This window comes from Onychostruthus taczanowskii, unplaced genomic scaffold (assembly GCF_017590055.1).
Source record: "Onychostruthus taczanowskii isolate IOZ18803 unplaced genomic scaffold, ASM1759005v1 scaffold37, whole genome shotgun sequence".
Taxonomy (NCBI): domain Eukaryota; kingdom Metazoa; phylum Chordata; class Aves; order Passeriformes; family Passeridae; genus Onychostruthus; species Onychostruthus taczanowskii.
In genome coordinates this window covers 568,115-590,294 of record NW_024501126.1, presented here as the reverse complement: position 1 = coordinate 590,294, position 22,180 = coordinate 568,115, and the positions used below count along the sequence as shown (strand labels likewise).

Below are 22,180 nucleotides of genomic sequence, written 5' to 3'. Positions count from 1 at the left end.
CAAGGGGAGATGTTTAAGAGTAACGACGTTGCTAGAGGACACTGCAAATCCAGCACTCCCTCCAGGCTCACCTGTTGTCTGCTGGCCAACCAAGGGCAGGCTCTCCTCCCTGCCGTTGACAGCGATGATGCTGACCACGTACTCGGTGCCTGGCAGCAGGTTGGTGAGGGTGATGGAGTTCCTGGAGGGGGGCACACGCTCCTCCTTGGGCCGGGCCCCGCCCTGCTCGGGCTGGTAGCGGATCCTGTAGCCCGTGATGGTGGCGCGAGGAGCGATCCAGTGCACGGTGAAGGAGTTCGCCGTGATATCCGAGAAGTCCAGGCCAGTGGGGGAATCAAGGCCTGGGTGTTTCAAGAGACACAAGGGTGAGCTCAACCAAACTGCTTGGCATCAATCACAGGAAAAAAAAAAAAGTAATTCAGTCCCACTAATGAATTCTTAAAGGCTGGTATTAGCCACATGTGCATCCAAGTACCTGTTTTCTGGATTCCGTACAAAGGTGCACTCTCATGCTGCTCAGAAACGCTGTAGACTCTCACCAGATATTCAGTGCCAGGGAGCAGGTCTGTGGAATTGAAGAACAGGAATTTGGGCTACTGTTTCTTTGCTAACATCAAGAAGTTAATCAACCTACACAATTTTAACTGTGTTTCTTAGGAGACAATCAGGTTTTGCCTGATGGAAGATCCGAGCCTCCAGGACAATCAAGTTTAAATGAGTTATTTTTGTGGCATTATAGTTTCTTGCAGTGCTTTAGCCTGAAGGAGCACAATATGCTAGGTCATTGCTTCATCAGGTTGTGGAGATGGACTAGAAGCAATTACCTTTTTACAGGGTCCATTCTAGTTATCTACTAGTCTATCTGTGCACCAGGCCGAAGCTTTAGCTGATATAAACTGAAATCCAACACACTGTTCTAACTCAGACAAGCTCTAGATTTAGGTTTTATTCTGAAAACAGGTCTTGTCTCTCACTTAACCAACCAGATTCTCAGAGAAAAAAAAAATCCAACTATAAATATAACACAGCTTTTGCCCCAAAAATTAATGTCAGCTTTTGGGAAATGGCAGCCCACATTTTGCTGCCATGTCCTGTAAGGTTCCAAAACAGGATGTGCTTTCTGGTCTGAGCATACAAAGTCAAAGGAGCAATGACCTTTTGCACATTCTGATCTTCTCCTGAACCTCTGCACAGCAAGTCCTTGACATTACTGGCAAACCAGGTGAACAACATGTATTTACTGTTAATACCTAACCTGGCTGCAAATCAATGCAATTGCCTCATAGCCTGATTCATCACTGTCCTTGGATTGACAGGAAAAAAACTTGCCTGTGGTTTGGCTTTAACATGGGTAAAGCTAGAGGCCAAACTCCATTTGGTGTGAGTTTCTATGAAGCTACTTGCAACATCACTTTAGATCAGCTGAGAATTTGGCCAGCCACAGTTAAACATGGTTTTTTTGCCTCATCTTGTGTCACATGGACCTTCTCACCCTCTACAACTACCTGAAAGGAGGCTGTAGCAAGGTGGGGGGCAGTCTTTTCTCCCAGGTAACAAGTGAAAAGACAAGACCTCAAGCTGCACTAGGGGACATTGAGGTTGGACATCAGGAAAAATTTCTTCACTGAAAGGTTGGTCAGGAGTGGAGTCACTATCCCTGGAAGTGCTCAGGGGATGTGTGCATTGGCACATGGGGATGTGGCTTGGTGGTGAACATGGTGGTGCTGGATTGATGACTCAACAACCTTGGAGGTCTTTTCTCTTAGTAATCTTATGATTTTATGATGAGGGGCTTCTCATGTTTGTTTAATTTATGCAGGTAACCCACTTACTTGTTAGGATCACCATGTTGTCTGAGGGTGAGACTGTCACCTCTGCAACATCTTCCTCCTTCTTGGCAGGGGAGTAGCGCACCAGGAAACCGCTCAGCACGATGGAAGTCGGGGCAGTCCAAGTCACCCTCATGGTGTCAGGCCCCACGTTAGTGAAGCGCAGGTCAGTGGGAGGAGGCACAGCTACACAGCAAAGAACAAACCCACCTCAGCTCTCAGACTCATAATTGATCATGAGGTCTGCTCAGGGAATCAATCACCAGAGAAAGTATCTCATGCACAACTGACTACGGCATCAGACTCATGCAAACAGACTTCTAAACTACATTTGGTTCTACTACAGTTAAGAGAAAAATGTGTCTACACTGCTGTCAGGCTGCTCTAACCTCTTGGCAATTCCTGGTATGTTAAATGTACCCCGCAGGGCTAATTTAAAAACAAGGTAGCAAGTTTCACTAATGTGCTTCTAGCAGCTGGATTTTGTATTACAGATGTGGTGCCAAGAGAGGTTTAAAGTTGCCATACAGCAGCTTACAGATGGAAAAGTAATCTCATCCAGAATCCATACATGCATACACAGGAGAGGAGAGGGTATATCACTAATTTCCTATGACTCTACTTCTACTCATGTTGAAGGATTTACAGCCTCAGGACTTTCAAACACAACAGGATTTCATGCAAGAACCAGTTTCCAGCTTGCCTTCAGCTCATGCATTATAGAAACCCTTGACTGGTGTGGCATGGCTGTCACTGGCATGTACTCAGGGAGTGGTGTCCATCTGCATCCTCTGGGACATTGTGGAAAGAGTGGGGCCACCATGGAAATGGGCTGCTGGAAGTTCAAACAGCTGTCAAGGCTGGAGGGTGTCTACTGATCTGCTCCACCCTTCAGCACTCTTTTTTTTTTTTGATTTTGAAGAATCACAGTTTTAAAGTCTGGCAAACACACAGCTCATGTTTCAGGCTCTTGATTCCAACTGGATCCTGGAAATCTGAACAGCAGAAGGTGAATGAGCCTGGCAAGTCTGCAGTCATTCACGGTATTAAAATGCCTCCAATTCAAAAAGGAGCAGCACCATATCCATCCCCAGCTGGGTCTGCCTGGCTTCCCCGCAGCAAGCAGCTCAATTCCTCTTTGGACAAAGCCCCAGCACCCTGACAGCCAGTGACAGCCAGTGACACCGTCCACGTCACGAAACACAGAAGTTTTCAAAATTCACCCGTTTGCTGTGTCAGAGTGGTAGGGGCGCTCTCTCCGCCATTAATGAGTGTGATTACACTGATGTCGTAATCAATGCCCGGCTCCAAGCCTGTCACTGTGTAGTATCCTACTGAGGAGTCCACAAAATCTTCAAAAATAGGGACACTTTCTCCTGCCGCAACTACTGTGATGCGGTACCCAATAATGGCGGAGGCATTTAACGGGGTCCACCTCAGGCCGATGCTCGAGTCAGTTATGTCAACAAAGCTTAGGTCAGTGAGCTGGGGCACCTCTAACGAGGTAAAGAGCAAACGGGAGAGGCAGAGACACACGGAGGCAAAAGAAAGACAAGGGAGAAAAAAGCAGTGTTCGTCACTATTAACATCGACAGAACTCGGGAAGCAATTGCGGTGATATGCACAATTTCTCTTGGGGTTTGGGGGAAAAGGAAGGATTTTGGTGGGGTGGTTTTTGTTGTGTTTTTGCTTTTGTTGTTTTCAGTTTGTTTTCTTATATTTACCCTTCAATGTGGTCTCCAGCTGCTTCCCTGGGCAGGCAGAAGCTGAAACCCAGATCCCCTCAGAAGCTGAAAACCCCAATTCTCTTTAGACATGTAATTTTCAAAGAGCCCTTCAAAAGGCATTTAACTTGTAACAAATTTACTTTGAGCAATGATAAGCCACAAAGACCCATCATTTTCTGACAAAAACAGAAGCAGAAAAAACACAGCCCTTTTTTCTTTCTACAGGTAAATTACAAGAGAGCAAAGTTTAGTAAAGTGTAAATAAAACAACAGCTCTGTTGACTGACCCTCTAAAATTCTTGTTTTGCTCAAATGGTGAATCTAACTTTTAACACTGGGATCATAAAAATATCAACTCACTTGAAGAGGCAAAATCAGACCCTCAGCTGGTGAGAAACTTCACAAAGTTCCAGGGTAGATCATCCACTGTCTGAACTATTTACGCTGCACTTGGAAAAAAGCCTCAAATCCCTGCAGTGGCTTGAGGATCTGGCCCAGAATTCCTCAACTTCTACTTACCAACTAACTGCTGCAATTTATGTGCTAAAAACAGATGATGTGAAACAGTAAGTAACAGAACACTTCCGTGGAAACATGGAAATGGTTAAAAAATCACCTTTAGATGATGTTAATTTTGTCAGAGCGACAACATCCCCAAATTCAGAGGTTATGCCCAGCATATGGTGTGGCCAAGAACCTGACATATGTGGATAAAATTGTTCAAAATCTCAAATTTTAGCCTCTGAATAAGAATGCTCTTTAATGACCTTTTAGATGCTGCCTAAATTTCTGTAGGGAAAATATGCCCAGCTGTGACTGTTTTCCCTACTGATATTATTCCATTAGCAAAGGTGCTCATTTCCTGCATGTTAGGACTAGCAGAACTGGGCAGGAAATGGGGAACTTTAGATGCATCTTTAATTGACAATGGCCAAACTTTCAGTTGCTCAAGTCAATAAACTGAGCATTGACATAAGCCACAAGATTTGGCTGTGTAACTTTATCAGGGTGATCCTGAAACCAGTGGGAACTAATGGATGCTCTTCCTCACTCAGGATCAGACATCAGTGAGTCAAAGATGCAGGACTCTGTGTCCATTCTGTTCATTACAAGTTAGTTTGAAAAGAAATTATGGGACAGAAATGTTGCTTTAATAATATTGGTTGTGTTCTATTTTGATGTCCTTCTTGGAAAACACTTATTTTACAGAATAGGTGCCAAAAAAAAAGCCAATTTTCTGTAAAGTAATTGTTTATCCACATGGAATGCATGTACCATATCACCTTTAAGGAATTGTAAAAGCCAGACACATACATTCTCAGCTTTGCCCCACCAGAAGATGGTGAAGGGCTAAAGCTGTTACTGCATAACTATGCAGCACCACAGTATTAGTTCACCCCGGGGAGCACACAGCACTTCAGTGAAGCACAGAAATTTTAAAGCAGTGTTACAAGAGCAAGCAAACACAGTAGCTGGCATCATCTCAGAGCAGAAACAAAAACAAACGAAGCCCTCACAAAGGAAAACTAAATGCAACCGTTTGGGGAAATGCATATTGATTTTGCTACTGTGGCTACAAAGGCAGTTTCTGCAGTCCCCACAGATGTCATGTGAGGTGGCACACACCACACTGTGCCTCAAGTGTCACAGTGATGGACCTTTCCATCTTGGCTTTCCTCTCCATTGTGCTCAAGTGATCTTCTGCCACTAGTGCTGCCAGAATTTCTCCTGCGCTCGCTTCCCACTCATACCTCTGTTCACCTACTTCCAGTTCCCACCAGCTGTGCTCCAGATGCTGGGGCACTTCAGTGCTAAGTTAAATCCCTGCTGCTGCCCAGCTCAGTGTACTGATAGAGCAGATCCATGTACTGACACCAGCCTGTGAAGCACAACACAGGCTGCCCATGCAGAGAAGCACATGGGTGTAAGAAATTCTGTCACAGGTTGGAAGGTGCCTATTCTGCTTCTTGAGACTAAATGTGAAGTCCAAGCCCTCTACCAGCAGACTAAAACAAGTTCTGCATTGTAGAGCTCTCAGGCTCAGGCATTTGAGCTTGGGCAGCTGAAATTGCTGCTCATCCTTTCGTTACCTGGTGTGATGGTTTCTGAGATGGGCACACTCTCCTGGTCATCCTTGACAGAGTAGACACTGACGTTGTACTCCACACCAGGGTTGAGGTTCTCAAAGGTGCAGGTGGTCTGATCTGCACCCACCACCTCCTCCAGGGTAGAGCCCTGCTGCCCATCTGTGGGAGCAGTGGTCACACGGTACCCGCTGATGCCTGAAATACAAAGGCCAGTGTCAGGAGCTTCCTGATGGATCCACTTACATCAGTCCTCAGTGCAACAGCTGAAGCAAAAACGTGACATTTTACAAGTGATTTTGCCACCCTGGGCCCAGGAAAGAGGTTACTTTGTCAAGCACCCCAAAATGAACTTCCTGGGAGCCAGACTTGCCACCTTCACAGCATTTCTGTTCCTTTTGAGGCCTCACCAAAGCAAAAATCTCAGGAGTTTTGAGAGGAACTTCTCTCAGGACTGTTGGAAAAGATTCAGCTAGAGGTTTTCAAAAACTTTCAATCCACCTTTTATGGGAGCCAATTGTGCAGCTCCCATCAGCTACTGTGGGAGAAGAGTTCATCCTGAACACTATCAGAACTTCCACACACTTTCCATTTGTCACTTCCACAAATCTTTGTGGTCCATTCTGCTTTCCTTCCCTCAGACTATTTTTCCATCACAGGAGATACCTGAAGAAATCCTTCAAATCCTTAAAACAGCTGAAATATTCTAACACATGCATGCTCCAAAACAGGATTTTATACAGAATGTAAATCATTAAGAGTCCTACAGCATGTTGTAGTTAGCTGTAAATTATATCCTTAAGCATATCTAGAAACATGTACATTTTTCTTTAAATTAATCAACAGCGAATTTCCCATCAAATTACAAGGTACCACAGGAGTGTTACTTAGCATTCTGCTACAAGAGGAGGTTTGAGCAAAGGGTGAGTTCACATGATCACCTGGAGATGTGCTTCTCTCCCAAGAGACTATCAGGATGCCAGTGTCAGGATTGGACTTCAGGCGCAGGCTGGTAGGTGGAGCCAGTGCTGCAAGTGTTCAGACAAATGGGTCACTGATGGCACTGAGAATCCTGCTGGCTGCCTCAGCACCCCTCTCCCCACGATATTCTCAACCTCTGGAATTAGCCAGCAATACTCCCCTGAAGCTGTGACCCTGCATTGCATGAGCCAGTGCTACTGCCACCCGTGCATCAAAATGAAAAACCAGACCATGACAAGGAGGAAAGACCAGAACTGCCTCCCAGAAGGCAGTGGGGAGTGGAAGAAGGAATGATGGAGGAAAAGCAGGTGCCTTACGTGTAGTGACTCTCCTGACGATGGGGGTCTCTCTCTCCTGGCCATCCATCAGCACTGTCAGGCTGTAGGTGTACTCCACGCCGGGGGTCAGCCCGGAGATGACGATGCTGCCGGAGTCCGAGATCACCTCGCGGGGAGCCTCCCCGCCCTGGCTTGGGCGCACTCCCAGCTGCAGGGCACAGAGGTTTGCTTTTCACTCACGAGCTGTCAGCACCCTGACTGACCATCCAGCAGCAGCACTATGGGCCCTCGTGCTGAACTCCAGCTGTTAGTCCTGTAACTTGTGGTCTAGATGTCCCACTTGAGCTGAAACCCCGTGTCTGCACTGACCTCTGTCACCTAAACCCGCTCCCTGTGAGCAACAGGCCCTTTGCACCTCTCCCCTTTGTGCTGCCATCTTCACCACAGTCCATAGGAAACAGCTTTTATCTGCCCTCCCCACCACAGTGAAACAAGAGGAAAAACCAACACAGGACTTAGCTCCTCCTACCTTGAAACCAATCCTTGGGGCAGGTGTCCAGGTGATGACAATAGAGGTCTCAGTCACTTCTGCGTTAAAAGGAGGAACAGAGCCAGCAGGCTGATCTGTGGAGTGAATTGACCAGAGTTTAAGTCCACCTGCTGTGATGGCCCCAAAGAGTTTGAAAACCTGATCTACGGCCACACAAATAGCCAGAGGTATGAAATGAGTGCTGAACTAGATCACTTCTGAAAATCCAGTGATTCGGGAGAGGTCTGACAGATGATTTTTGTCTGCTGCTGGGCTTGACAGACACAGCATGCAAGTGGTCTAATCACAGCCAGGGCTTTTATTCCTGAGGCAAACAAAAATACTCAAGCGGATGCACGATCCTCTATGCATCCAGATCCAAGAATCTGGGGAATCCTGTTTTTTGGCATGATATCTAAAGTGTTCCTCAAAACTCAGCTGTTTTTTTTTTTTTATTCACCCACCATATGCCTTCCAATCAGCAGAATACCACACCCTGTCTGTCATCCAGCTGTCCCAGCAAGGACCATCTCATCCCTCACCAACATCTTGTGAAGTCAGCAGAAAGAAGCCAACGTCAGTCTGAGGCATCTGTGGTCTCAGTGACATCTGTCAGAAGCATCACTCAGAAGCCAAAGCCCTTGTGCATGCTGGAATCACCCCAAATGAAAACACCGAGTTGAATCTGAAATGGCCTTGCTACTAATGTTATTAATGAGGAGGCTTGGTTAATCAAATCCATAGTCTCAAACTGGACTGGTTTCATTCAGACAAGCCAGAATTTGAAGGCAACATTAAATCTAAGATACCAAATCACATTCTACTTGAGGAATATTTATAGATAAGACTGTCAGCAAAAAGCACCTTGCCAATGTCAACAATGGCACTCTGATTAGAAGTTTGAGCCCTTATTTTAGTTTCATATTGTTCTAAAAGAAACCACATTCTCTTCTGAAAAGAGGATGTGGTTCTTGGCTTGGGTGGCTCTGAGTTTTGCTAGCTTATGTGATGGCATCATCATTATTTAAGTACTGGATCCATTTAATCTTTTTAGAAGTATGTGGGGGTTGTTACAGAACTCCCTTTCCTTCCAAAATTTGCTTAATATTTCTTCCAAACCAGCATCACAAATAGAGATGACTAAAATGAAAAAAAAAAAAAAAAAAAAAAAAAAGAAAAAAACCAACAAAAACCCAAAAAAAACCCAAACCCTCCAAAAAAACAAAAAAAAACCCCAAAAAACCAAAAAAAACCCCCAAACAAACAAACAAACAAACAAAAAAAACACAAAAAAAACAAAACAAAAAAAAAAAACAAAAAAAAAACCCACCAAACCCACCCAAAAGAAAGGGATTTTTAGCTTACATTCTACTTGAGGAATATTTATAGATAAGACTGTCAGCAAAAAGCACCTTGCCAATGTCAACAATGGCACTCTGATTAGAAGTTTGAGCCCTTATTTTAGTTTCATATTGTTCTAAAAGAAACCACATTCTCTTCTGAAAAGAGGATGTGGTTCTGGGCTTGGGTGGCTCTGAGTTTTGCTAGTTTATGTGATGGCATCATCATTATTTAAGTACTGGATCCATTTAATCTTTTTAGAAGTATGTGGGGGTTGTTACAGAACTCCCTTTCCTTCCATAATTTGCTTAATATTTCTTCCAAACCAGTATCACAAATAGAGATGACTAAAACAAAAAAAAAAAACAAAAAAAAAAAAAAAAAAAAAGAAAAGGAAAAATCCAACCAAAAACCCAAAAAAACCCCATAGAATACAATGTTTGTGTCAGTTTGGGTAACTGCAGTTGAACTGCCTTAGATGGTATGGCTGAGCTTGAGAAATGACTGCTTTCAGCTTTATGTAAGTACCAGACTAATTATTCTTTGCCCATTTTAAAGGGAGTTGTAGTCTTTCCTTGATTTGTCATGCCAAAACTAAACAATTAGGAAGATCAAGTAAAATTAAATTTCTCTGACATCCACTTAAGCAAAAAGTGAGGTAGCAGTAGTAAGTTCTCCCTCTAGTTTTTAATCACCAGGAAAGCTGAAATGTATTTTACTTAAAGCTTTTTGATGCAAATAGCTCTTTTTCCTGCCAACAAGTTCAGAAAGAACAACAAGAAGCATTTCCCAAGCTGTTCTGCCGGAATGCTACTTCAAAAGGCTGCCCCTGTAAATCAGCTCACAATAGGCACTTTCAGCACAAGTTCTGAAGAAGGGCAGGCTATAAAGGAAGGGGAGAATGTGTGCGTGTGTCTCACTCACAAGTGGTGAAGACGCCGGTCTCTCTGCTGCTCTGCAGGTCGCCCTTCACCGCCACGAGGTACACAGTGTACTCGGTGCCAGGCTGCAGGTTCCTCAGGAGGTACTTGGTGGCAGAGGGTCCCACGTTGTAGGTGCGGGGCTGTCCTCCCCTGGTGGGCCCCGCTGTCAGCTTGTAGCCCGTGATGACGGCGCGGGGCCGCGTCCACAGCACCAGCACTGAGTGCTCCGTGGTGTTGAGGAACCGCAGGTTGGTGGGGGCATCGAGCTCTGGGGAGGCAAAGCACAACACACATCAGCTTCCCAGCTGAATCTCCACCTCCCCCCCACTTCCAAACCATGGCCTGTATTTCTGAGGTGTTGTGGGAGGGCAACACAAGGGAAGAGAGAAGGTGGGACCGTGAGAGAGCTGGGAAGTTATTTCAGTTCTACATCCACGCCTCAGTGCCATCCATTAATACACCGAGACAGGCAGACCTGAGCACTGCAGGCTGCACTGATTTGGGTCGCTGCCATCTCTGCATCCCATGGGGAAGGCAGCCTAAAGGTTGACCCCAACACACTCAGGAATTTCAACAGTTTCTCATGAGCACCGAGCATTTTTTAAAAACCAGCTCGGTTTAGACTTGTCAGTGTAAGCATGGAAACCTAATTTTAGCCCTTTTCCATGAAAAAGATTTATTCTTTTAAATCCTTGCCCAGTCCTCTCAAAATCCCTTCCCAAAATAAACCACCCCTACTTTATCATTTGAATGTCAAAATAAGTAGTAGTCAGCGACTTTCTGCAGAAAACCAGTTCCTAGATCTACTTAAAAATATTCACACCATGGAACCGACCATCCAACAATTCCAAGCATGCTCATCTCTCCCCTGGGACTCAGGGAACAGCTCTTACCAGGCTTCCTCCCCTCTTTATCAGTGCCCTTGGGAAGCTGCTGCAGCTGATAACCCAGATAACTACATAAACAAGAGGCTGAGGCAGCACAGCTCCTTCACTGGAGCCACAGTGACTGGTGGAGACGTCACCACCCTGGGCTGAGGCAAGGTGAGGCTCTGGAGGGGAACTTGCCCCCACAGCAGGCAGGGCAGCACTGGCTGCAGCAAGGAGTTCACAGTGTTCACATGGCAAGTCTCCCCACCTTTTCTAGGTTCTAAGCAGATGTTGAAATTAAGAGCAGTGAGGTTTCATCAATGCTCTTTTTGGCTGGCAATTTTTTTTTCCTTCTGGAGAAGTAATATTTTGGCAAAAAAAAAAAATTAACATTTTCATCACTCTCCCAATGATTCAGCAGAAAGATAGTTTTGTCCTTTTTGTGTTCTCCCCAGTTGTTTTCTCCATTTTTGAGGAGCGAGGAAAAAGGAAGGGAGGTCTTCCTTCTTCCACCACTGGAAAAAACTGGGGAGAACTTGAAAAGAAAAAGGATGAGTGTGACCTGGCTTAAGCCCATCTCCAACCCATAGGCTGAAAGTCAACTTTATCCCTTGCTGGTACTTAGACCTGGGCTAAGTCTCATCTGACAAAGACTGCATCTTCCTGAAATGTGTAGCCTAAAGTCAGCTCCTTTCTGCACAATTTAATTTGCCAGCTCTATTAGGCTTTTATCACTTCCTCTCCCCATACTAGAGGAAAAATGGGAAGATTAAAAAGCCACACACACACAACTCGGAGTTTATTTGTAGACTGCTTTGTAACGGAAGGCCAAAAAGAGAATTACATTTACACCGTGGGAAGAGACTTTTGCTGCAGGGTTTTCCTTGGGAACCCTGAATGATTTCTGTTTCCCAGGACTTTCGATTACAGGATGCAATTTATGTGAATAGTTTCTGCAATGTGGTTTAGGCCAAGCAGTTAAGCAGATGATCACAGCCTATGGAAAACGATTCCAGACATTTGTGACTGGCACTGTGCTGTCTGAATTAAATGTCTATACTCCAATGTACACCTCTCTGTGGAGTTTCAGAGGAACCCTACACCTAGTCCAGGCTCCTCAAAACAACCACAAAAAATTACAGGTCTGGCTGGGAACTGAGCCCTTCTTGTTCTAAATGCTTCCAAGAGGGTTCAGATTCCTAAGTCGCATCCTTGCTTTTGAAAGCCTCGCTTGAAAGAGGAGGGAGGGTGCTCACACTATCTGTGCTGGGCTCAAATTAGACACCTATGGCAAAGGATGGACATAAGGATCCCATTCTCCCTGCACAGTCAAGGGACAGGCACTATTCATTGCTCGTAACTTTATGGATGGAAGTAAGGATATGGATGGAAGCATGGTTATATTCACAGATTATCCCATTTCCTTTCCTTCTCTCTCATATTACTAAGAGCCAGGATGGGTTCTCAAAAGTTGCTCTTATTTGCTGGAAAGTAGCAGAAGAGCAGCAGATGCACATAGCTGAATTTTGTCCCTTTGAGTAAAGTGACCCAGCCAAAGAACATCACAAATACCCACTCACCCTTCTATTGCCCAATAAACAGGACCTGATCAAACAAACCATGTCCCATGTTCTGTCTGATCTGCTCCTCGTGGGTCAAAAATGGAGATAACCACCCAGATAAAACTCTTACTCTTCCATCTGAAAACCTACATCTTGCCCAGCCACTGCTCCTTTCTCTTCTCTGCACAGCTGCAAAGCAAAAAACAATGCCTGACAAAGTGCATTTCTCCTCACACTGGTGAGGTGCTGCACTGCCACTAGATCATTAGCAATCAGGTTCTGAGGGATCCTGCATGACCCTTCCTTATATGTGCAGGCACAACTGCTACTGCTGCCAGGGGAGCCAGATGGGCATGGAGCTGTCAGAAGGGAGGTGGGGATTTTCAGAGGAATCTCAGCAAGGCTTCTAAGTCATACTGAAATCTGCCCTAAGGTACCAGCAAAAGAAAAAAATAAATATAGAAGTCACAGGCTGTGATCTGTGCTGTAAAAGAACTGCAGGGTCCATCAATTCTCAGTCAGTAATAAAAAAGTTGAATTCTAGCCATACAAAGTTGTTTTAAAGCACCATGAGACTTAAAGTCCCATTGGAAAGCCCTGGAGGAGGATAAATCTGCTGAAGAGATCATTGTTAGAAAGAATGAATTCCCAGCCCTGTCATCCTACTGATGGGATACCTCCTGGGCTAGAACTGATGCACTTCAAGTGCTCTGTTTATACATTTCTCCAAGCGACAGAGAAATCCACGCTTCAAAAGGCTGAAAAAAGCAGAGGAAAGACACTTACTGGTGGTTTGCTCTCCAGTCAAAGGTTTGCTCTCCCTGCCCTGGTTTACAGCAAAGATCTTGAAGAGATAGGTTGTTCCTGGGATCAGGTCAATGACTTCAGCAAAAGAGCTCCTGGTGATGGGCAGTCTCTGGCCGTGCTGGCCAGGGCGGTTCACAGGGATCACCTCCACCCGATAGCCCGACACCTGGCTCTGGGGTGGGGTCCACATGATGGTGATCTTGATGTCAGAAACCTCCACAAACTGCAGATCTCTGGGGGAAGGCACTTCATCTGAAAGCACAGGGGTACAACAGGTGTCAGGGGGAGTCATTAGCAGGAGGAGAAGTTACAGGTTTCCATGGAAGGAAAAAATAAATTAATTTTGCTTGAATGATGGCTAGCCCAAGAATATTTACCAAATTAAAAAGTCACGGTAACCTCACTGTAAACATGCCTACACATTCCCAGACAATATTCAAGCAGACCACAATTCCAAACATCACTATCTACTTTAAAGTATACTATGTCTTCAGAAGGTATCTTGCTGTGACAGAAAGAACTGAAAAACCAGATGTAATATCCTACAAAACTTCAAGTATATGCAGAACCAAAGCCTGAGGGGAAAAAAAAGTACTCCAGGGGCTGGAAACAGTAACCTCCTCCTAAAATTAAAAGAGAGGGTTTTCAAAACCCACAGCATGTTCTGAATGTCTGTGATTAACTTGAAATCCACCTTTTATAATTAAACAAGTACAGGGGCTGATCTGGCCTTACTGCAGACAAATGCAAAATGCAGATCCCTCAGTGCTGGGCCATAGCACTGCACCCTTGAATTCCTGTGTTTAAATTAAGTTTCTTGAGACTAGGACTGATACTGCCCTAAGGTTAACCAGTGCACATTTTTGGAAGATGCAGAAGCCAAACCATAAAATCATTGAGCTGAGCTCATTCCTGGTGAATTCCCATTTGCAAACATGTGCTTGCAACTTGCAGGACCATGAAATTCCACTGCTTACCACATCAAATCCCAATTCTTTCACTATCCCCTTCTTTTGGTTTGGTTATTCAGTCCAAGTGGATACTTAAAGAACCCTGAAATCAGAAGTTTTTTAAATACAGAGTGCCTCAAGTTTAGATCTTATGGTGTTGTTTTGGCACATCCAGTCAATGCTGAGCAATCTCCCATCCCCACTGACTGCAAAGGAAAATATTGGGTAGGTCTGGAAGGAAGAGGGAAAAGTCAGGTGAACAGTCTGAACATTGTGTTGTGGTGTACATAACCTTGAACATCTGTGAGCCAAGTGCTGGGTCAAAATGATACACCAGGCACTTCAGAAGATTTCTTAGCAGAACCCCGCTAAGATAACTTGGGAAATTGATCTCTCTTCTGCAGACAATGCAAGACCTGCCTGCAGTCCAATCCCTGGGAATTACATCCCTCTTAATGCAGAGTGGTGTTTTAACTGTGTCAATAAGTATGATTTTACTACAGAACTTCAATACAGTGAAACTTGCAATTCAAGCCCACAAAACCATAACAGAGTTCATTTAAGCACTCCCTTAGCTAGCAAGGGAAACCTCAGTGACTGAAACTCAGAAGGTGAGCATTACCTGTGCGTGGGACCCCAGTGGTTTCCTGCTGGATGAAGACAGGAGTGCTCTCCTGGTTTTCTTCCACAGCATAGATGCTGATGTTGTACTGAACCCCTGGCATCAGGTCACTGAGTGTCACAGAGGTGGCAGTGTCGGGCAGGTTCAGCTCTGTGCTGCTGCCTTCCACAGAGGGTACGTAGACAATCCTGTAGCCTGAAGCAAGAGAAATATGTAATCCTCAGCACAAACAGTAAGCACAAAGAATGCTAGAAATGAGGGCTGAACTGATCTCCCTCCTGAGCATTGATAAAAATAGTCCTGAACTTCAGCAGGACCTGTGGCCTGCCTGTGATCACGTCCCATCTACAGACCACACACTCACACCACCTTCCAAAGCACCATCTGACCTGGGTTAGAATCTCTGAGGTCTGACATGTGGATTTAGCCCTGTACTGTTCCCATGCTCACTATGGGATGGTCTGGATGACAGATACAAATATAAGGTCTTGGGGCTTGTTTTTATTTAACACAAATCCAGAAGGAATTGTTTTACATCCAGCCTTCTGCATTGCTTGGTTCAGCCAAGGAAATGCTGAACTGCCCATGTGCTTTCCAGCTGCTCTCTCTGACCAGGCAGAATTTTGCACTACCTTTGTCTCATAGTTATATTACATTTTCCTTTTCACCTACATGTTAGATTCTACCAATAATGCAGAGTAAGTGCACTCCAACAGGACAAACCTGTGATTGGAGCCTGTGGTCTGCTCCAGCTGATGACAATGGATGTGTCATCCACACTTTCCACTGTGTGGTCGGGTGGTGCATCAGGAGCTGTTTAAGACAATAAACACAGGAGGACAGCAAGAGTGAGGATAAGAGGTAACAAAAAATTCTTGAGCAAACAGTAACAACAGCTTTCAAAGTGCAGCCACAGCCAACCACACATACCTGTAGTCTGTGAAGTAGACAGGATGAGATTCCGCTCTCCCTCTTCAGAGATCTGGTAGACATTAACAATATACTTGCGACCAGGAAGCAAGTCAGGGATGTTGACAGAAGTGGCTGTGCTTGGAAGATCTGAGGAAGGCAGGAGACAAAAATTTGTTTTAGCAATTCCATCCTCTTGCTTTCTCTCCAAATGAAATAATTGAGAAGTCTGTTCTAATCTGGGCTGAAGCACAGTCTTCCTGCAATAAAGCAACAGTTTCTCTGCACTGTGTTTGGTTCACCTCAGAAGAGTTGTGGGGAGAGCTGGGACCAGCAAGCAAGGGCAGCAAGGCTTGCTGTGGGATATTGCAGGGCAGCTTGAGCAGCAGCCCCCTGCACACTGCAGCTATCTCAGCTGAATACTCATTTCATACCCTGACTGTTGAACTTCCAGTACATAAATATATGGAAAAACTTTCACATAAGTAGGTTACATGGAAACACTGACTCATGAGTGAAGAAGAATGACACTACGAGGGCTGGTGAACTTCTTTCCCTTCTCCCAGATGTCCACCTACGTGCCAGATGTAGAAAACTCCCCAAGAAGCAGCTCCTTGCTGACCAGACTGAAACCAAGCATCCTAGGGGAGACTGGGAACTGCCTTTCAATCTGCCTGTAGACCTCTGTCTGTAGACAGACAAGCTCAGGAGCTACTTCACAGCACAGCTCAGCCATCTAGGCAGAAAGTTGGTGACAGTGCTGGCAGTCCCCACAAGAGCCACTTCTGCTCAGTGTCCAAGCCTGTGAGCTCAGGGGAGCAACAGTCCAGGGAGAATTATTAGGTCAGGAGATTGCTGTTCTTTTTGTCATGTTCTTTTACCACACTCATGTCCCAATAACTATTACCACTTCAAATACTTGAGGTGAGATATTGCTATTACCACTGTTAAGACGGGAAACTAGGAAAAAGAAGTTAAAATGACATTACAAATAGTGGTGCCATGGGCTCTACAGTAAATGTGAGAAAACCAGTTTCAATTCCTGTGTCTGAGTCCAGTGTCTTTAACCAGCTTCCCAGCTCAGCTAAATTGCCATATTATCAAAGATGAGGAAGATCTGATCCAAACAAAACAACTGACAGAGCAGACTGGAACACAAGATATCCATGAGATAACAAGCAGCCAAGAGAGGGCATTTGGGAAAGATTCCTCTCTGTCCATTCTGATGGAAGGACAAAGGTATGCCAAAGGAAATTAGCCAGGAGGCAGGTTCAAAAAAACAGATTTAGTTCTCTTTTCATCTGAACTGCTGCTCACTTCAGGATGCTGTGGAAGCCAGTAACTTTACATGACTGTAAAATGAAAAAAATAGAGAAAAAAAAAAAGGAGCAAAGATTCATGGAGATGAAAAGAATAATTATTCTACTCAGTTATTACTCATCCACCACTCCAGGCTCAGGCATTTTTCCTCTGCAGAATTCTGGGACAGTATTCTGAGGGGATATTGCTATTTACTTGCCTTGTTCTCTTACAGCTATTAATGGAGAAGAGACAAGGAACTGAGTTTTTAATCCGAGCTGCTCCTGCCACTCTCATATCCTCAATGAATCCTACTGAAGGACAGGGAGGTGCTCACTGTGATGTTCACACCAGCTCTGCTGACTGCCCTGACTGTGAGCACTGCTTTGCTCTGGCACACACAGTGTTGTCTCACCAAGGTACTGTGGCTCATCACCCTCCTCGCTCAGCTCGTACTCAACACGGAATCCAGAAACGGTGTCAGAAGCAGAAACCCAGGAGACAACAAAGCTGTTGGATGTGATTTCAGTGACGGATTCTGAAGTAGCAACCACGGGAGGAAGAAGAGTTGTCTCTCCTGAAACAGTGTTGCCTACCAGAGAGAGGAAAAAGAGGTTTAACATCACTACACTTTTGTGTTAACTGGGATGCACAAAGCGAGAACGTGGGTGAAGGAGATGAGGTTTTCCTGGATGTCCCCCTGCTCAGCTCACTTGTCACTGCTGTGGTGCTGGTTGTGGTAAAATCAAAGCGGGTGACTTCTTTGTGGCCGTACTGCTGGACACTGATGAGCTGTCCCTCATAAATCACACCAGGCTTCAGGCCTGAGATGGTGTAGGAGTTCCGGTGGCCAGGGATGGTGGCTTCCTTCCACTGCCTTCCTGAGTTTTTCTGCAAGAAAAAGGACACTCAGATAGTGACAGACTCCCTAGGCTGCAAGCAGGGCCATCTAGTGACCTAACCTGCAGTGTGGTCACTACTCACTGTAACATTCAAACACAGCTATGACTTGAATGGCTTTAATGCACAGACAGAATCAAGTCAAAGGAGACAAGAAAAGTATGCCAAGAAGCAGGACCAATGGCATTGAGTTATTAGTTTCTACAGGGGTAAACTAAAAACAACCTAGCTGTGAACTTTACCCTTTAAAAGGAGAATTATTAGTTATAAATTCAACACATTCCTTCACAAAAAGCACAGTAAGGCATCAAGTAGTGGCTGGAGAAGTTACTTTTGAAGCCTGTTCATAATAACGCTAAACCATCATCTGAAAACAATATACAGAGAGGTTCTTCCCTTCTACCCTGTGTTTGAACTCTATGGGAAGCTTTAAAATAATGCTCCATCCTCTGAGGTTTGTACTCTAGTGCTTTAAAGTCCATTTCATTCAGGCCTTCATCCAAGATACACTAAAATCAGTAAAAAGACTTGAGTGCCTTGAATGGCTTTGGATCAGGGCCTTTATTGTTCTCCTAATAACAGGCAGCATTGAGGTACTAATGCTCTTAATCATTAAGTGGTCTTTTGTGAAGCTGTACCCAGGGGAGCTGGAAGACAGCTCATCTACATTGGTTAAACCAAATCATTCCTCACAGAGGAACCAGCCAACAAAGCTGTGGTTAACCAGTTTTGGTTGAGACTTTGGAGAAGATGGGAGTGATTGTTTATTTAATCCTACACCAAGCTGTTTATGACTTCATATCCTAGTCATTTTTACCTCCACATGAACAGAATAAAATGTATCCTGGTAGTTTCTGGATATGCACATGTTACTGAAACAGCATTTCTTTGGATGAAGCAGCTTCCACAAGGATTTACATTCCTAAGTATATAAACTTGTCTGCTTGCTGCACTAGTGCTTTGTTTAATAAAATACTTTATGAACTCAGCAACCAGTGAAGTTTGGGCAAGAAAACATTAAGTGTTTATACAGCACTGGCTCTCCTTGATGCTCAAGAGCAGCTGTTGACCTCAAGAGGACAAAGACACTGAATAAGCAACTCAAGTTCGCTGAAATTGTGTCAGCCACTTCTTTCAGACCCCAGAAAAAGTCAAATAAAGTACTCTTGAGGAACAAATGATGACAAATGTGGCACTCACAGGTCTCCAGCGCAAGATGTACTGGGTGATGTGAGATCGTTCAGGAGCATTCCACTGGATGGGGTGGGAGTTTGGCTGATTGGTACTCTCTGTGATGATCACCTGAACAGGTCCAGTTGAGCCTGAAAAAAAGAATTGCTGGTTTTAACCTGCTGGGGATGTTGTGGAGTCGTGAAAAACCAAGAAAGCTGCATGGCTCACATTGTACTTCTATACATGGGAAATGAGCTCTATTGTCTTTCTATCCTTCACTGCTACCTAGAAGACCAGTGAATAAGAATAAATTCTGTGGGGAAGTTAATGTGCACTCCTTGGGTCCATGTCCTCTCAGCTACCAATGAAATGGAAGATGGGAGAGGTCTAGCAGAGAAAAAGTCTGCAAAGCAAAGTCTTGCTGTTCAAAGAAATGGGGGGAAGTTCTCAGCAAGTAACTGTTTTCTTCATTAATATCTTCTGCAATGGCAGAAGGGAAGCTGATAAAAACCATCATAAAAACCACCTGCCAAATCCAGGTCTAATCATGCAGCATGGCGAGGGAAACATTTCTGACACTGAATATACCCTGAAAAGAGAGACTAATCTTCTACTGTTTTACTAAATTTCTTAATCGGTTCATTTGAAACACTGAATTTTCATGACTTTGTGGAGGACTCCACAGATAGTGAGACTTTTCTTCAGCACACAAATCCCACCAGAAAGGCAGGTGGAAGTCCTGAGACAAAACAGGCCCAAGAACTGATGAAAATACAAGCTCTGCAGTGCTCTAATGCTTAAGACTACTGATTGCATTCAGCTAGGTCAGGCTCAGGCCTATTTCCTCCAACAAGCTCTCCAAAAGAGAAGGACAGGTTTTATGATCCTATGAGTTTTCTTTTCAGTCCCTCCCAGCCCCACTGGGGAGGTGTCACTGAACACTCAGCAGCACTGTCCTCATGTTAGTTCTCAGAAAATCCCAGCAAAGGGATCCCTGGAATCTGCAGGAAAGTGTTTAAGCCATTAAATAGCTGCACCCTCACCCCATTCCCAACATTTCTAATAATAATTTATTTGGACAACCATGTAACATATATACCTGTTCCCTATTTAACAGGATTTCTAGAAAAACAAGCCTGTGCCCACAGGCAGAAAATTTCAAAGCTCACCTAACCCCAAACCTACATTCAGAAACATTAGATTTGGTTTATTTACACATTTTCAGTCACTCTTGTGTCTAAAGCAGCCCCAAGCCTGGTCTGCAGGCTGGAGGCATGCATATTTCACATAGCTCAGGGAGATGTTTGTTTAAGCAGTCCAACAGGAGTAAATGAAGCTCAGCAAGCCTTAATACTTCATCTTATTCAGATTAAGACAGTGGCAGTTACAACCTTAAACAGTTTCGAAAGTAGAGAGGCTCCCCTCATGTTCTGTTCAGGGAACTGAAGCTGAACAACCAACAAACAGGCATTGCCCATCCCTATAGAGAGTTCCTGGAATTGCCTGGACAAACAAGAGATCAAATATTTAAGGTCTTTGGGGCACTGATCAGGAAAAACATTTTGTTCCACGACGGATTTTGCTTCTGTAATGAGTGGAAAACGAAGAACTACAGTTTCAGGAAATATAAGCTGAAGATTACATGTGTGATATCACTAAATACCAAGGGGCAATGTAAACTCAAGCTGTTGTGTGCACTGAGGGTCATTCTCTGAACTAACCCTGGCCTCAGGAATAGCTGCAAACAGCTTGAGCACCTCTTTATAAACCCCTGACACGTGCTTGCGTCTGCCAAGGGACAGGGAGAATCTGTTCTGTTTCAAAAGGAAACCAAAATGCTTTAGGTACAGAAGCCTGAACAGGTGAGGGCTGGAAAGCTGGCCTTCCTCAGGTCTCATTCAGCAGGTGAGTTCATTTTCTGCGGGGTTTCTTACCTGGGTAGGTCTGCAGAGGTTGGCAATGCCATTCTCCAATCCCACGGCCATAGCAGTAGCACTGGTACCTGACCCCATGCACATACTTCTCCCAGGAGTCTCCAATTTGGTAGAAGGTGCGGGTTTCTGAGTCCTGGCATTGGTCTGGAGGAACAAGAGGGACAGTTCACACTGGGTGTTACTGAAACCACAGTGGAACAGCTACAAAAAAGTCCCAAAAGACTTTACACAAAGAAATGCAGCACTGGTGTTTATTTGCAAATATAGGTACATAAAGTGGCAACAGAACTGGAGTCTCAAATCAAGGTTCTTAATATAGCACTGCATGTATTAAGTTGGATATTAGGGGGCTAATTCAGCTGTGATGCATTTCAGTGGGGTGTTCCTTCTAGAAAGACTTTCATCCACTCTGGAGCTGCATTCTGCCCTGGCCTATTGAGTTCATCTCTCATCCAAAGCTAAACCATGCTGCTCTCAAGGAGATCAAAGGCAAAAATTCTTCCTGCCTTCAGAATTCATTTACGCTTTAATAGTCCCCAGAATGTTTTTATTTTCAGCAGAATCTTTCCAGATTTACCACTGTATAAACCAAAGGGGGACAGATCAGATCCTGAAATCAGCTGAACTAGTGTAAATACAGCACAGTACAGCACTTCAACTCTGACAACTGCATGTATGCCTGGGTCTATGGAAACTTTCAGCGAGAACCAGCATTATGTTTGCTTGGATAAATAAGAGCTTTGTTCAGAGAGAGCCAACAAAATTAAAACTTTAATTGCACTTAAACAGATAGCTGAAATCCTCCCCCACCCCTTCCTTCAAATAGTAATTTTCAGGAGCTTTACAATCTATGTTCCTTGAGTAAACACGCACAGATACTACTGTTAATAAAGCACAGCTTCACAACTAGCAATTTCTAATAGATTTTCTTGGCAATAGTTTGAAGCTCTCTTGGACTTAGTAATTGCAAACCAAACAGGTCTTATCTTCCAATCAAGGTTTGCTAGGGAAGGGGGAGAGGAAGAAGACATGAAATCTCATTCCTGCAGAGAATCGTGATGGTTTTAGCTAACCTCCAGAGCACTATTAATACATGTTCTCATACTGAGCTCTCTTTGCTAGAACAAAGGGCAGCCAAAAAATCAATTCAGTCCAAGGTAAGTTAATATATGCTGGTGCTCCTTCCTCAGTTCAGGGAGAAAACTCTGAAAGATTTTAGGATAGAGAAAGGCAAGAAAACTGATCCTAGCATCAGGGCCCAGCTGCGTGTTTTATCAGTGTTCAGGCTGAAGCCCTGCTAAGCTGACAGCTGAGGTACCAGAATCCAGCCAAATGACCACAGGCTAACTGCCCTGCTACCACAACCTGCTACATTTTACAACATATGCTTGCCACAGTCTTCTGTGGCAGGTGTGATAACCCAAGCATATGTCCTTGAATTAACAAATGTCCTTTCACTTACC

At 44.5% G+C, this 22,180-nt stretch overlaps 1 protein-coding gene across 5 annotated transcripts in view; it reads right to left on the bottom strand.

The window, feature by feature from the left end:
• FN1 (fibronectin 1) overlaps nucleotides 1–22,180 on the bottom strand; it is a 52,140-nt gene that overhangs the window by 16,181 nt on the left and 13,779 nt on the right. For 4 of the 5 annotated variants that reach the window (XM_041411662.1, XM_041411661.1, XM_041411663.1 and 1 more), the window contains exons 12-27: nucleotides 20,718–20,861; nucleotides 18,811–18,932; nucleotides 17,424–17,601; nucleotides 17,126–17,302; nucleotides 15,433–15,561; nucleotides 15,226–15,315; nucleotides 14,503–14,697; nucleotides 12,910–13,182; nucleotides 9,694–9,960; nucleotides 7,429–7,523; nucleotides 6,939–7,107; nucleotides 6,582–6,668; nucleotides 5,647–5,838; nucleotides 1,833–2,015; nucleotides 476–565; nucleotides 72–341 (exon numbers count right to left, since the gene is read on the bottom strand). In XM_041411662.1, coding sequence (XP_041267596.1) covers nucleotides 72–341; nucleotides 476–565; nucleotides 1,833–2,015; nucleotides 5,647–5,838; nucleotides 6,582–6,668; nucleotides 6,939–7,107; nucleotides 7,429–7,523; nucleotides 9,694–9,960; nucleotides 12,910–13,182; nucleotides 14,503–14,697; nucleotides 15,226–15,315; nucleotides 15,433–15,561; nucleotides 17,126–17,302; nucleotides 17,424–17,601; nucleotides 18,811–18,932; nucleotides 20,718–20,861 — 2,661 coding nt within the window. Of the gene's footprint in view, nucleotides 1–71; nucleotides 342–475; nucleotides 566–1,832; nucleotides 2,016–3,052; nucleotides 3,326–5,646; nucleotides 5,839–6,581; nucleotides 6,669–6,938; nucleotides 7,108–7,428; nucleotides 7,524–9,693; nucleotides 9,961–12,909; nucleotides 13,183–14,502; nucleotides 14,698–15,225; nucleotides 15,316–15,432; nucleotides 15,562–17,125; nucleotides 17,303–17,423; nucleotides 17,602–18,810; nucleotides 18,933–20,717; nucleotides 20,862–22,180 lie in introns of all 5 variants that reach the window. The other variant, XM_041411665.1, reaches the window with a different exon arrangement.